Source organism: Mobula hypostoma, chromosome 9 (assembly GCF_963921235.1).
Source record: "Mobula hypostoma chromosome 9, sMobHyp1.1, whole genome shotgun sequence".
In the NCBI taxonomy this organism is placed as follows: Eukaryota; Metazoa; Chordata; class Chondrichthyes; order Myliobatiformes; family Myliobatidae; genus Mobula; species Mobula hypostoma.
The window spans coordinates 88,714,984-88,730,657 of record NC_086105.1 but is presented as its reverse complement, the minus strand read 5'-3'; the positions used below and the strand labels follow the sequence as shown (position 1 = coordinate 88,730,657).

General features: G+C 42.8%; 1 protein-coding gene across 2 annotated transcripts in view; it reads right to left on the bottom strand.

The window, feature by feature from the left end:
- mad1l1 (mitotic arrest deficient 1 like 1) overlaps window positions 1–15,674 on the bottom strand; it is a 1,178,242-nt gene that overhangs the window by 669,843 nt on the left and 492,725 nt on the right. For both annotated transcript variants that reach the window (XM_063058642.1, XM_063058644.1), the window contains exon 14: window positions 14,660–14,742. In XM_063058642.1, the coding sequence (XP_062914712.1) occupies window positions 14,660–14,742 (83 nt within the window). The remainder of the gene's footprint in view (window positions 1–14,659; window positions 14,743–15,674) is intronic.

The window sequence follows — 15,674 nt, the reverse complement described above, 5'->3', positions numbered from 1 at the left end:
ATTATGAATAAGGATAGGTCTGGTCCTCAAGTTAAGGTTCTAAAATGGAAATGAGAAAGGATCTAGGAAGAGTGCATTGGGATAAGTTGTTTTCTGGCAAGGATGTGTTCAGTATGTGGAAGGCATTCAAAGGCAAAATTTTGAGAGTGCAGAGTTTGCATGTTCCTGCCAGGATTAAAGGTAAAGTTAACAGGCATAGGGAACCTTGGTCTTCAAGGGATATTGGCGACCTGGTTAAGAAAAAGACAGAGGTGTGTAGCAGGTATAGGCAACAAGGAACAAATGAGGTACTTGAAGAGTATAGAAAGTGTAAGAAAATACTAAAGAAGGAAATCAGGAAGGCAAAAGGAAGACATGAGGTTGCTTTGGCAGATAATGTGAAGGTAAACCCGAAGGGTTTCTACAAGTATATTAAAAGGATCGGAAGGGACAAAATTGGTCCCCTAGAAGATCAAAGTGGTTGTCTATGTGTGGAGCTTCATGAGATGGGGGAGATCTTAAACAATTTTTTTGCATCAGTATTTACTCAGAAAACTGGCATAGTGTATATTGAAGGAAGGGAAACAAGCAGCAGTGTCTTGGAACATATAGAGATTAAAGAGAAGGAAGTGCTTGCTGCCTTACAGCAAATAAAGGTAGATAAATCCCCCAGGCCTGACATAATATTTCCTCGGACCTTGAGAGAGACTAGTGTAGAAATTGCAGGGGCCCTGGCAGAAATATTTAAAATGTCCTTGGCCATGGGTGCGGTGCCAGAAGATTGGAGGGTAGCTCATGTTGTTCCGTTGTTTAAAAAAGGCTCCAAAAGTAAACCAGATAATTACAGGCCGGTGAGCCTGACATCAGTAGTAGGTAAATTATTGGAAGGTGTTCTGAGAGATCAGATATACAAATATTTGGACAGCCAAGGGCTGATTAAGGATAGCATGGCTTTGTGCGTGGTAGATCATGTTTAACGAATCTTGTAGTTTTTCGAGGAGGTTACCAAGAAAGTAGATGAAGGAAAGGCTGTGGATGCTGTCTACATGGACTTTAGTAAGGCCTCTGACAGGGCCCCACATGGGAGGTTAGTTCAGAAGGTTCAGACACTAGGTATCCATGTTGTAAACTGGATTCAAAATTGGCTGTGTGGGAGAAGACAGAAAGTGGTAGTGGATGATTGCTTATCAGACTGGAGGCCTGTGATTAGTGGTGTGCCTCCAGGATCTGTGCTGGGACCATTGTTCTTTGTTGTCTATATCAATGATCTAGATAATAATGTGGTAAATTGGATCAGCAAGTTTTCTGATGACACTAAGATTGGAGGCGTTGTGGACAGCGAGGAACGCTTTCAAAGCTTGCAGAGGGATCTGGATCAACTGGAGGGGTGGGCCAGAAAGTGGTAGATGGAATTTAATGCATACAAGTGTGAGGTGTTACATTTTGGAAGGACATACACAGTAAATGGTAGGGCACTGAGGAGTACGGTGGAATGCCAGGCTTTTGGCATCCTGGCATTCATAAATCAATATTGAGTATAGCAGTTGGGATGTTATGGGGAGGTTGTATGAGACATTGGTGAGGCCAAATTTGGAGTACTGTGTACAATTCTGGGCACCTAACTATAGGAAGGATATCAGTAAGATTGAAAGAGTGCAGAGGAGATTTACTAGGATGTTGCTGGGTCTTCAGGAGTTGAGTTACAGGGAAAGATTGAACAGGTTAGGATTTCATTCCTTGGAGCGTAGGAGAATGAGGGGAGATTTGATAGACGTTTACAAAATTATGAGGGGTATAGACAGAGTAAATGTGAATAGGCTCTTTCCACTTAGATTAGGAGAGATAAATACGAGAGGACATGGCTTTAGGGGGAACATTAGGGGAACAACTTCACTCAGAGAGTGGTGGGAGTGTGGAATGAGCTGCCATCTGATGTGGTAAATGCGGGCTCACTCTTAACTTTTAAGAATAAATTGAATAGGTACATGGATGGGAGGGGACTGGAGGGTTATGGACTGGATGCAGGTCAATGGGACCAGCGGAATAATGTTTCGTCACTGACTAGAAGGGCCGAATGGCCTGTTTTCTGTGCTGTAGTGTTCTATGGTTCATCCTTTCCTCTACTTATGTCATTTGTGTCACCCCGCCTCCTTCTTGAGAAAGTTCTGTAACATTCTGAATTCATGCATCGGGGAAGCAAAACACCAGTCCAGAGTCATCATTTAGCCTTTACCTTTTTCAACTGATCCTCAGAGACAGTCTTGGTGCCAAAGAATTGGCCACTGCCGCTTTCTTCTGAATGCCACTCCCCTCAACAGCATCGAAAATAGTATACATGTTTTTAAGGGGCGTTACCACAGGGAAATCTTGCACTATCTTCTTACTTCTCTTTCCTTTGTTGATGGTCACCCAACTACTTAATTAAAGCATAAATTTGGCGGATGTTCTTATCTTTGTAATTAAGTTGTGGCTCCAGCAAACCAGGTAGGACATTCTTTTCTTTAATTAAGGTGGCTGGAGTGTCTAACGAATTGATTGTACTTTTGTATCAATAGTCCAATGCTTGGCCGGAATAGTTATCAAACTGATTGCTCTCTGTATCAATAGTCCATTGACTATGCCGGAATAGTTATCAAACTAATTGTTCTTTTGTATCAGTGGCCTTATAACTTCTGACAATTCTGACATCGGGCAGTGAACTTGTAGAACCACCAGGGAGATGAGAAAGGTTCTTTCCCTGATGTTGGGTTCAAGTTCACTCGCCGGCTGAGCTCGAAGAAATAAACGGGTGGAAAGATAAGTAACGATCTTTTTGTGCTGTCGTTATTTGATCCCGCAAAGTTACGTTTACAACTTCACTAAGCAACATCAATTTAAGATATTTTTTTAAAATCTATTGATACTCAATTTCAGCAGATCCCAGTCTGCAGACTTGAGTGTGCACGCTTCTGTTTTCTTAAACAGGAATTACATTTTGCAAGTGCAGTTCCCCTTTAAGAAAACTGAAGTGTGGAAGATGAGCTGGTCTGCAGGTACGATTGAAACACAAGGGCCTTAGATCCCCAATTTGGCCTATCCTGCAGGTGAAAATACAGTATTCGAAAAGATCACAGCACCATAGGGACAACAGCAAATGCAGTGTACTTTGCTTCACAGAAACATGGCCCATTCCCACCATTTTGTATGCAGCACTGCCTCCAAATGACTTCATCATTCTATGGAATGACAGAACAATTGAGTATTTCAAAGGTAAAGAAGGTTGGGTATGCTTAATGATTAACTTATCATACTGCACAGATGTGGTAGTTCTGTCTCAATTCTGCTCACCTGACCTGGAACACTCAGCAGTTAAATATCATCCATTTTATCTGCGGTAGGCTTTCCACCATTATCCTGGTAGTGGTATCATTTCATCTCTTGCCAATGTTAGGTAGGACCTAAAGTAGCTGAGTATCATGATCAACAGTAATGAAACAGTGCACCCAGATGCCTTCCCTATCATTGCAGACATTTCAATGAGGCCAACTTGAAGAAGTCTCTGAACTAGCATCAACATATCACCTGTGGAACCAAAGGAGCCAACACATTTGATTGCTGTTATACCACCATCAAGAATGCATACCATACCATGCCATCCCATACCCACACTTTGGACAGTCCAATAACCTGGCTATACTTCTACTCTCGGCATATAGGCAGAGACTAAAGACCATAGCACCAGTGGTGAGGACCAATAAAGTATGGTCAAGGGAGGCAGAGCAGCACTTACAGGACTTCTTTGAGGACTGGACAATATTCAGGAATTATTCTTCAAATCGGAATCAAGACCTGTGTGGATGAGTGTGTGCCTTCAAGAACTTACTGGACAAACCAAATTCAGAGAATGAACCAGGAAATTCATAGTCTGCTGAGGGCCAGATCTGTGACGTTCAAATCTGGTGATCCAGAGCTATACAAGAAGTCCACGTGCAACCTATGGAACGCTATTTTAAGAGCGGGAAAACAACTCCATTGTGGCTAGAAGTGGAATCGGATGCACGTCAGCTCTAGCAGTGTTTGTAGGCCATTACTTTCTGCAAGGCAAAACCTAACATCACAAATGGCTGTGATGCTTCACTCCCAGATGAGCTGAATGCCTTTGATACAAACTTTCAAAGGGAGAATAAAACTACACCTGTGTGAATCGCTGCAGCATCTGATGACTCTACGATGTCTGTCTTGAAGGCCAACGTTAGAACATCTTTCAAGAGTGTAAGCCGTCGCAAGGCTCAGGCTCTCATGGTGTATTTGGTAGGGTGGGAGTATTCAAGAACATCTTAAATCTCTCACTGCTGTAATCAGAAGTTCTCTGCTTCAGAAAAGCAACAATCATAGCAGTGCCCAAGAAGAGCAGTCTCAATTACTATCACACAGTTCCACTCACATTTACTGTGATGTAGTGTTTGAGAGGTTGGTCATGGCCAGATCAATTCCTGCCTAAGCAAGGACCTAGACCAGGTGCAATTTCCCTATTGTCACAGTAGGTCTACAGCAGATGTAGTCTCATTGGCTCTCCACTCAGCCTTGAATCACCTGGACAACAAAAATAACTACATCAGGCTACTGTTTATTGATTACAGCTCAGCGTTTAACACAGTCATACTCAGTTTCAATCAACAAGCTCCAAAACCTGGTCCTCTGTACCTCTTTCTGCAACTGAATTCTCGACTTGCTCATCAGAAGATTACAGCCAGTGTGGATTGGAAAAAACATCTCCTCCTCGCTGAGACAGCACTGGCGCACCTCAAGCATGTGTTCGTAGCCCACTGCTCTACTCTCCACGCACACACAACTCCATGGCTATAAATTTGGCAAAGGCACAAATACTGTTGACAGAATTTAAGCTGGTGACAAGGAGGCATACAGGAACAGATAGATCAACCAGGTGAGTGGTGTTGTAACAACAACCTTGCAGTCAGCGTAAATAAAACCAAGGAAGAAGTCGAGGTAACATATACTAGTCCTCATCAAGGGATCAGCAGTGGAAAGGATGAGCAGTTTCAAATTCCTGGGTGTCAACATCTCTGAAAACCTATTCTGGGTCCAACATATTGATACAATTACAAAGAAGGCATGGAAGCCATTATATTTCATTGGGAGTTTGATGAACTTGGTATGTCACCAATGACTCTCACAACTTTCTACAGATGTACCATGGAGAGTATTCTAACTGGTTGCCTTATTATGCAGGGGCCACTGCACAGGATCAGAAAAAGGTGCAAGAAGTTGTAAACTCAGCCAACTCCATCATAGGCACTAGCCTCCCCAGCATTGATGCCACCTTTGAAAGGCAATGCCACAAAAAGGCAACATCCATTATCAAGGACCTCCATCACACAGAACATGACCTCTTCTCATTGCTACCATCGAGGAGATACGGAGCCTGAAGACACATACTCAACGTTTCAGGAACAGATTCTTCCCCTCTACCATCAAAGTATCCATGTACACTACCTCACTTGTTATCTCTTTTTGCTCATCTTTTTTAACAATATTTATTTAAAATATATATGTTTCTTACTCTAATTTATAGTTTTCTATTATGTATTGCAATGTACTGCTGACACATATGCCAGTAATATTAAACCTGATTCATATTCTAGTAACCAGAATTCCACGAAATATCACTGACCGATATGTACCTATTCATAACTCAACCCATTGCCCAGTACTTGGTCTTGTTCCACCATCCTTAGGGTCCCACGCTTACTTTAACTACTCTTTTCCTCTTTACATATCCACAAAGTTCTGTCTGGAAATCCTATTTTAGACTGTTATAATGTCATACAGCACACAAGCAGGACTTTTAGTCCACTATGTTCATGGCAATCTATACCAATTCTATTGTGTTGCTCCAAGGAGAGCTATGTGAGGTCATTCTCACCCTTGACCATCAGGATCTATAATGAGTCAACCTGTAGCCAGGGAAGTCAAGACGTACTCCTGTTAGCCTATTTGTGGCAACTTATTTTTTATTCTTTCTATGTCTCTCCTAATACGTAATCTGTGCACTTGTAATGCTACTATGACATTGTAATTTACTTTGGGATCAATAAAGTATCTATCTATCTTTGTAGAGATTCAAAAGCTCATCATGATACTTAAGAAACGTTGTGAGAGTCACTGCTTCCACCATTCCTTTAGACAATGCATTCCAGATTCCAACCATGCTCTGGGTGAAAAATTCTTCTGCATATTCCTTGTAATCTTCTTACTCCACACTTTAAATGTATGCCCTCTGGTCTTAAACACCTCTGAAATGAGGAAAAGTTGCTTACATATCATTTCCTCTCTCTATTCCATTCATGATTTAAGAAATCTCGATCCAGTTCCCCCTTCATCCTCCTCTGCTGCAAAGAAATTCAAACCAACATATCCATTCTTTCCTCAAATCTGCAATGTTCCATCCCAGATAGCAACCTGATGAATCTTCCCTGCACATTTATAAGCACAATTCCATCCTTCCTATAGTGTGGTGATCAGAACTGGATGCTTAATGTTTTATATGGCTGTACTATAACCTTCATACACTTTATTCTAAATTATGTTTGCCTTCACTACGGTTGCTGCAATGCACAGGAATCTTTAAATAAATACACCAAGCCCCCTTTTCCTCAGTTCTTCGTTGCATCCTATCATTCATTGTGCTTTTCCTAGCTTTATTAGTTCTCCCAAAATCAACCTAATGAGATTTGCAGAAAGATGTTGCTTCCTGTTTGGCACTGCTGCCTGTTGCACCTCCAATGTCAGCTGCAGGGTCATCAGCTGGGTACTACCGCACATTGATGTTTCACTGCCTTAGTTCACCTCCTGGTGGCGGAGCATCTCCCTGCCACCTTGCAACTTCCAATAGAGTTAGTCAGTACCCAAATTTCTGTCCTTTGTCCTCAGCCATTGCCAAAAGCTGCCCTTTACTGCCTCTTCAGCCAACTCTCTGGTGGTCCTCCTGAACCTCACTCCAGTCAGAATCAGAATCCTTTATTATCGCCAAGTATGTGGACACATACAGGGAATTTGATGCCGGTTTCCCTGAGCTCTCGCTGTACAGAATCAAAAAGCAAACAAAACAATAGTGCAAATAATCATGAACTATATACAATGAGGTATACCTGTGTATGTACAGGTGGACTTGGTTTATAATAGACTAAAATTCAAGTGTTCATAAGACTGATGGCATACAGAAAGAAACTGTTCTTGTACCTATTTGTTCTGGCATACAGTGATCTAAAGCGCCTACCAGAAGGAAGGAGTTGGAACAGGTGATGTCCAGGGTGTGATGGGTCTACAATGATGCTGCTTGCTCGCTTCCTGACTCTAGATGTATACAAGTCCTGGATCGAGGGCAGCTTCACACCAATAATCCTTTCCTCAGCCCTGATGGTTCTTTGGAGTCTATTCTTGTCTTGTTTGGTAGCTGATCCAAACCAGACAGTGATGAATGAACAGAGAACAGACTGGATTATTCCTGAATAGAATTGGATCAGCAGCTCCTGAGGCAGGATGTACTTCCTGACGTAGGAAATACAACCTCTGCTGAGCCTCTTTGATAAGAGTGTCCGCGTTGGGTGCCCACTTCAGGTCCTGGGAGATTGTGACACCCAGAAACCTGAAGTTCTCCACAGCAGACACAATACTGTTGAGTATAGTGAGTGGGGGAAGTATTGGGGGGCTCCTCCTGAAGTCCACTGTCATCTCCACAGTCTTGAGCGTATTTAGCTCCAGATTGTTCTGACCACACCAGAGGGCCAGCCGTTCCACCACCCGTCTGTATGCAGACTCATCACCGTCTTGGATAAGGCCAATGACAGTTGTGTCGTCTGCAAACTTCAGGAGTTTAACAGATGGATCCTGTGAGAGAGTGTAAAGGGAGAAGAGCAGTGGGGAGAGCACACATGCCTGGGGGGCACCGGTACTGATTGTCTGGGTGCTAGAAATGATGCTTCCCAGCCTCACTTGCTGCACCCTGTCAGTCAGAAAGCTTGTGATCCACTGACAGATGGCAGGGGAGACAGTGAGCTAAGTGAGTATGGAGTGGAGGATTTCTGGGACGATGGTGTTGAACGCCGAGCTGAAGTCAACAAACAGGACCCTTGCAGAAGTTCCTGGGTTGTCGACATGTTGTAGTATGCAATGCAGTCCCATGTTGACTGCATCATCCACTGACCTATTTGTCCGATAAGCAAAGTGCAGGGCGTCCAGCAGGGGGCCTGTGATGTCCTTCAGGTGAGCCAACACTAGTCTCTCAAAGCACTTCATGACCACAGATGTCAAGGCAACAGGCCTGTAGTCATTTAGTCCCTTGATAATGGGTTTCTTAGGGACTGGAATGATAATGGACCACTTGAAGCAATGAGGGACTTCACACAGCTCCAGTGATCTATTGAAGATCCGTGTGTAGATGGGGGGCCAGCTGAACAGCGTAGGTCTTCAGGCAGGAGGGTGACACGCCATCTGGGCCTGGCGCTTTCTTGGTCTTCTGCCTCTGGGACAGCTGACTCATAGATCCTGAGTGCAGATACAAAAGGGTTGAAGTGAAGGGGGGTAGGGGGAGCAGTTTTTGTAATGTGGGGTGAGAAAGCGGATACTGAGATGTCGGGGTGATGGATGATGGGGGTTGCAGGTAGGTCTGTGTTTTGGCTGGGGGGAATGAAGGTGTCGAATCTACAATAAAACTGGTTCAGGTGGTCAGCCAGTTGATGGTTCTCCAGCGCCTGGGGGAATGGTTTCTTGTAGTTGGTGATCTCTTGGAGCCCCTTCCACACTGACACTGGGTCGTTGTCTGAAAACCTGTTTTGCAGTTTTCCAATGTAGTGCTTCTTCACTGCCTTAATCTCCCTTGTCAGTGTGTTCCTGGCTCGTTTGTACAGAATCCTGTCCCCTCTTCTGTACACCTCCTCCTCCTCCCAACGAAGCTGCCTGAGTTGTGATGTGAACCAGGGCTTGTTGTTGTTGAATGTGCAGAAGGTTTTTGTTGGAATGCACATGTCTTCACAAAAACTGATGTATGAGGTCACGATGTCAGATAGATCATGAAGATCTGTAGCTGCAGCCTCAAAGACACTCCAATCCGTACAGTCAAAACAGGCCTGAAGTTCCAGCTTTGACTCGTTGGTCCATTTCCTGACTGTCCTGACAACAGGCTTAACCGATCTTAGTTTCTGACTGTATGTTGAGAGAAGGTGAACCAGGCAGTGGTCGGAGAGTCCCAAGGTTGCCCGTGTAACAGAGCGATATGCATCCTTTATTGTCGTGTAACGGTGGTCTAGTATGTTAGTGTCCCTGGTAGGACACTTAATGTGTTGTCTAAATTTTGGCAATTCATGGCCAAGGTTTGCTCTGGTAAAATCACCAAGAACAATGAGCAAGGAGTCTGGATATTTGTTCTCCACTTCAGTTATCTGGTCAGCCAGGTGTTTAGCGCCTTCCTGACACAGGCCTGAGGTGGAATGTAGACGCTGACCAAAATAAATGAGGAGAACTCCCGCGGTCATAATCCACAATTATTAAAGGACAAATTCTATTAGTTATTGCACTACCCATCTTACAAATTCATCAATATTATTCCATTACTACTGTTCTGATGTCGTTCAAAAGGCTATCCTCCTCATTCTCAACATCAATAATGTGGGTGTCACCTGTACAACTTACTAATTGTAACTCTTGCATTCACATCCAATTCATTATGTATGTAGCAAACAGCAAAAGTCCTAAGCATTGATCACTTTGGTCCACTATTAGTCACAGACTTCCACTTGCAAAAACAACTCTCAACCACGACCCTCCATCTCCTATTACTAAATGAATATTTAATCCAATTTGACAAATTTCCTAGGATCCTATGGGTATTACCTTTTGGATCAAACTCTCATTGGATCCTACCAAAAGGCTTTAGCTTTCAATAGGATCATTTAGGTTGTGTCAAATCACACTGTCTTCATTGATGAATTTAATTAGATCCTCAAAAATTCAATTTCACATGCAGATTAATTCTGCGGTGTATGGGGTGTTCCAGGAGGGTTAGCACCTCTTGTAAAGGGGCTTGTCACATCCATTACGGGGAAGATCACTCTCATTTGGTCCCCACTGGACACGCAACTCTTAGCTGTGGCTCCAAGTAGCCACTTACATGTAACAGTGGCCACACCCAGGTACACCGCTTCAACAGGCAGGGTAAACATATCCCAGTGAGAGAGGGACAACCATGTCATAGCAGGCAAAGTTAGCTACGGTGGACTGAACGGATGAGATCTACATTGAGATCCAATGGCAGAAAAGGGTAGTGCAACGTTCCGTGGAGAGTGAAGGCCATGAGAAGGCACAGAAGACGACATGGTCATTCACTGCAGCCAAGGAAGACCACCAATTTGTAATGCTTGTTCATACCACTGAGCCTGGATTTCTGTGGTCAGGTCAGTGGAAATGCCCCAGTACAACTTCTTCACTCAAGATCCCCATGCAAACTGACAGAGCTTGAGCAGAAGAATGGGAAAAAATTGCCATGTCCAGAAGTGCAAAGCTAATGGAGGCATATCCACACAGACTCAAGGCTGTAATTACTGCCAAGACACATCCACTAAATACTGATTTGAAGGGGTTGAATACTTGTGCAATCAATTATTTAGTTTTGATATTTGTAATTAATTTAAATTACTTTGTAGAGATCTGTTTTCACTTTGAAACAAAAGAATCTTTTTCTATTGATCAGTGTCAGAAAATCAAATTAGATCCACTGTGATTCAATGTTGTAAACAATAAAATATGAAAACTTTCAAGGGGGTTGAATATTTTTTATAGTCACTGCAGGTCTCTTGGTGGCCTCCCTCACTTGACCCCTTCTTGCATAGTCACTCAGATTTGGAGGACAGCCTGCTCTAGGCAGATTTACAGCTGTGCCATTTTCTTTCTGTTTCTTGATGATTGACTAAACTTACTCCAAGGGATATTTAATGACTTTGAAATTTCTTGTATCCATCTCCTGACTTGTGCTTTTCAATAACCTTTCACAGAGTTGCTTAGAGCCTTCTTTCATCTTCAAGGAGTAGTTTTTGCGAGGATACTGACTCACCGGCAGTTGGACCTTCCAGATACCAGTGTATTTTTACTACATGCAATTGAAACACCTTGACTGCACACAGGTGATCGCCATTTAACTAATTACGTGACTTCTAAAACCAACTGGCTGCACCAGTAATGATTTGATGTGTCATATTAAAAGGGAGGTAAATATTTATGTAGTCAATTATTTTGTGTGTTTAAGGCAGAGATTGATAGGTTCTTGATTAGCCAGGGCATCAAAGGCTATGGGGAGAAGGCAGGGGAGTGCAGATGACCGGAAGAATTGGATCAGCCATGATTGAATTACAGAGCAGACTTGAAGGGCCGAATGGCTTACTTCTGCTCCTATATCTTATGGTCCAAGATGACAAGAGGCATAGATAGAGTAAATGGTCAGAGACTTTTTTCCAGGTCAGAAATGGATACTACAAGGGAGAATAATCTTAGAAAGATTGAGGAAAATATAGGGAAGATGTCAAAGGCAAGTTAATTACAGAGAGAGTAATGAATGCATGGAATGCCCTGCCAGGGGTGGTGATAGAAACAGATACTTTAAGGCCATTTAAGAAACTCTTAGATAGGCACAGGGATAATAGCAAAAGGTTATGTAGGAAGGAAGGGTTAGATTGATCTTAGAGTAGGTTAAAAGGTCAGCACAACATGGTGGGCTGAAGGCCTGCAATATTTTGTGCTCGATGTACTTAAAAGAGTTAGAAAACAATGGATTTAAGAGGAACTAAATTTGGGGCATGGCTAAGAAGTCAGAATGGTAAATTGATTCTTCAAGGATTATAATAATAGAGAACATTTCTGATAGGGATTAATGACAATGGCTTTGTTCTTTCCAGGATTTACTTGGAGGAGATTCCTGCTTATCTGCTTTGAGGCATTGGATAAACAATCTAATAATCTGAAAACAGAAAGGATGAGAAGAACTGGATGGGGTAGAATGTGAAATAAGAAAATGTCAAGTTATCATGACAGTCATCATTAACACTGCCAACTCTGACAACTGCATCAATGAGGAAACCAATATATTCGCTGGATGGTGCACAAACAACTATCTGGACTTGAACCCCAGAAAAAACAGTAGTGGTCTTTAGAAAACAACAGTATGCTGTCCCAACCCTGGACCATAAGTGGCCAATCAATAGAGCATGTTGGAGAATACAAGTACCCCGGTACAACCAACTTTAAGACCAGTGATGGGTTGACATTCTCCAAGTGCCAACAACAGCTATTTTTTCTTAGGAAGATGCAGAAACTTCAGGTCCAGCCATCGATTCTCCAGACATTTTATAAATACTTCACTGAATCAGTATTAACCTACAACATCACAGCATTGTTCAGAGCAATGAACACTATCAACCTCAACCCACTCTACAGAAAATCATTGGTCAGGAATAAGAATCACTCAGCAGCATCCATGAGAGACGGACAATAAAGAAGGCTCAACAAATAGTAGAGGACATTACACATACACTTCACACATACTACACTCTCATGCCATCATGTCCCGGCACATCAGCACCAGAACAGCCTTATTCAGTTTGGTGCCTTCCTCCATTCACCTCCTCAACACCCAATTTTGAATATATGGTGGCATACAAAAGTTTGGGCACCCCTGGTCAAAATTCTGTTACTGTGAATAGCTAAGTGAGTAAAAGATGACCTGATTTCCAAAAGGCATAAAGTTAAAGATGACACATTTCTTTAATATTTTAAGCAAGATTACTTTTTTTATTTTCATCTTTTACAGTTTCAAAATAACAAAAAAGGAAAAGGGCCTGAAGCAAAAGTTTGGGCACCTTGCATGGTCAGTACTTAGTAACAACCCCTTTGGCAAGTATCACAGCTTGTAAACGCTTTCTGTAGCCAGCTAAGAGTCTTTCAATTCTTGTTTGGGGAACTCTCGCCCATTCTTCCTTGCAAAAGGTTTCTAGTTCTGTGAGATTCTAGGGCCGTCTTGCATGCACTGCTCTTTTGAGGTCTAACCACAGATTCTCGATGATGTTTAGGTCAGGGAACTGTGAGGGCCATGGCAAAACCTTCAGTTTGCATCTCTTGAGGTAGTCCATTGTGGATTTTGAGGTGTGTTTAGGACCATTATCCTGTTGTAGAAGCCATCCTCTTTTCATCTTCAGCCTTTTTTTTTTTACAGACAGCGTGATGTTTGCTTCCAGAATTTGCTGGTATTTAATTGAATTAATTCTTCCCTCTACCAGTGAAATGTTCCCCGTGCCACTGGCTGCAACACAACCCAAAGCATGATCGATCCACCCCCATGCTCTACAGTTGGAGAGGCGTTCTTTTCATGAAATTCCGCACCCTTTTTTCTCCAAACATACCTGTGCTCATTGTGGTCAAAAAGTTCTATTTTACCTTCATCAGTCCATAGGACTTGCTTCCAAAATGCATCAGGCTTGCTTAGATGTCCTTTGCAAACTTCTGATGTTGAATTTTGTGGTGAGGACGCAGGAAAGGTTTTCTTCTGGTGACTCTTCCATGAACGTCATATTTGAGCAGGCGTCGCTGCACAGTAGAACAGTGCACCACCACTCCAGAGTCTGCTAAATCTTCCCGAAGGTCTTTGCAGTCAAATGGGGGTTTTGATTTGCTTTTCTAGCAATCCTACAAGCAGTTCTCTCGGAAAGTTTTTTTGGTCTTCCAGACCTCAACTTGACCTCCACCGGTCCTGTTAACTGCCATTTCTTAATTACATTACAAACTGATGAAACGGCTACCTGAGAATGCTTTGCTATCTTCTTGTAGCCTTCTCTTGCTTTGTGGGCATCATTTATTTTAAATTTCAGAGTGCTAGGCAGCTGCTTAGAGGAGCCCATGGCGGCTGATTATTGGGACAAAGTTTGAGGAGTCAGGGTATTTATAAAGCTTTGAAATTTGCATCACCTGGCCTTTCATAACGATGACTGTAAACAAACCATAGCCCTAAAAAGCTAATTAAGGTCTGAAACCTTGGTAAAAGTTATCTGAGAGCTCAAATCTCTTGGGGTGCCCAAACTTTTGCATGGTGCTCCTTTCCTTTTTTTTCCACTCTAAAATTGTACAAAACAAAAATAATACACTAATCTTGTTTAAAATGTTGAAAAGAATGTTTCATCTTTAACTTTATGACTTTTGGAGATCAGTTCATCTTCTACTCACTTAACTATTCACAGTAACAGAAATTTTGACCAGGGTGCCCAAACTTTTGCATACCACTATATAGTATGCAGAGCACCTTCGACAGGAAAAACAATTAGTTTTATTGTGTGTATTTGTATTTCAAATTACAAGCATCAAGTTTAGTATTTATTACCTATTGTGAGTATTTTATATTGTGTTTAACTATATGTAGTGTGAATTTGTGTATCTTAAGCTCTGTGATGCTGTCCTTACCAATGCACAAACGCAATTCCTCTCAGACATAGTGAATTTAATGTTACAATATCAATATATATTTCCATATCTTTGTTGAAAGTCACTGCTGGCTATCCAACAGTGATTATCTTTACAGCAGTGAACTAAACGGTAATTACTCAGTTCATCTTCCTGCTCTATTAGAGATGCTATACTATTCTCCTACCTCAGAGTATTCCCCTCATCATTCGTGATGTTCTTGTCAATAATAGCAAGCTGGCTTTGAAGAACACTCAATTCTGCTTCAAGCTGTGAAAATAAACAAAAATATATCAATTTATTTTTCCAGGTTGAATTTTGCAGATTATACATCAAAAAACCATGCCTTCTCTGCAACATACATCAAAGTTGCTGGTGAACGCAGCAGGCCAAGCAGCATCTCTAGGAAGAGGTGCAGTCGACGTTTCAGGCCGAGACCCTTCGTCAGGACTAACTGAAGGAAGAGTGAGTAACGGATTTGAAAGTTGGAGGGGGAGGGGGAGATCCAAAATGATAGGAGAAGACAGGAGGGGGAGGGATGGAGCCGAGAGCTGGACAGGTGAGAGGCAAAAGGGGATACGAAAGGATCATGGGACAGGAGGTCCGGGAAGAAAGACAGGGGGGGGGGGGTGACCCAGAGGATGGGCAAGAGGTATATTCAGAGGGACAGAGGGAGAAAAAGGAGAGTGAGAGAAAGAATGTGTGCATAAAAATGAGTAACAGATGGGGTACGAGGGGGAGGTAGGGCCTTAGCGGAAGTTAGAGAAGTCGATGTTCATGCCATCAGGTTGGAGGCTACCCAGACGGAATATAAGGTGTTGTTCCTCCAACCCGAGTGTGGCTTCATCTTTACAGGAGAGGAGGCCGTGGATAGACATGTCAGAATGGGAATGGGATGTGGAATTAAAATGTGTGGCCACTGGGAGATCCTGCTTTCTCTGGCGGACAGAGCGTAGATGTTCAGCAAAGCGGTCTCCCAGTCTGCGTCGGGTCTCGCCAATATATAAAAGGCCACATCGGGAGCACCGGACGCAGTATATCACCCCAGTCGACTCACAGGTGAAGTGATGCCTCACCTGGAAGGACTGTTTGGGGCCCTGAATGGTGGTAAGGGAGGAAGTGTAAGGGCCTCCTCTACTGTAAAGATGAAGCCACACTCAGGTTGGAGGAACAACACCTTATATTCTGTCTGGGTAGCCTCC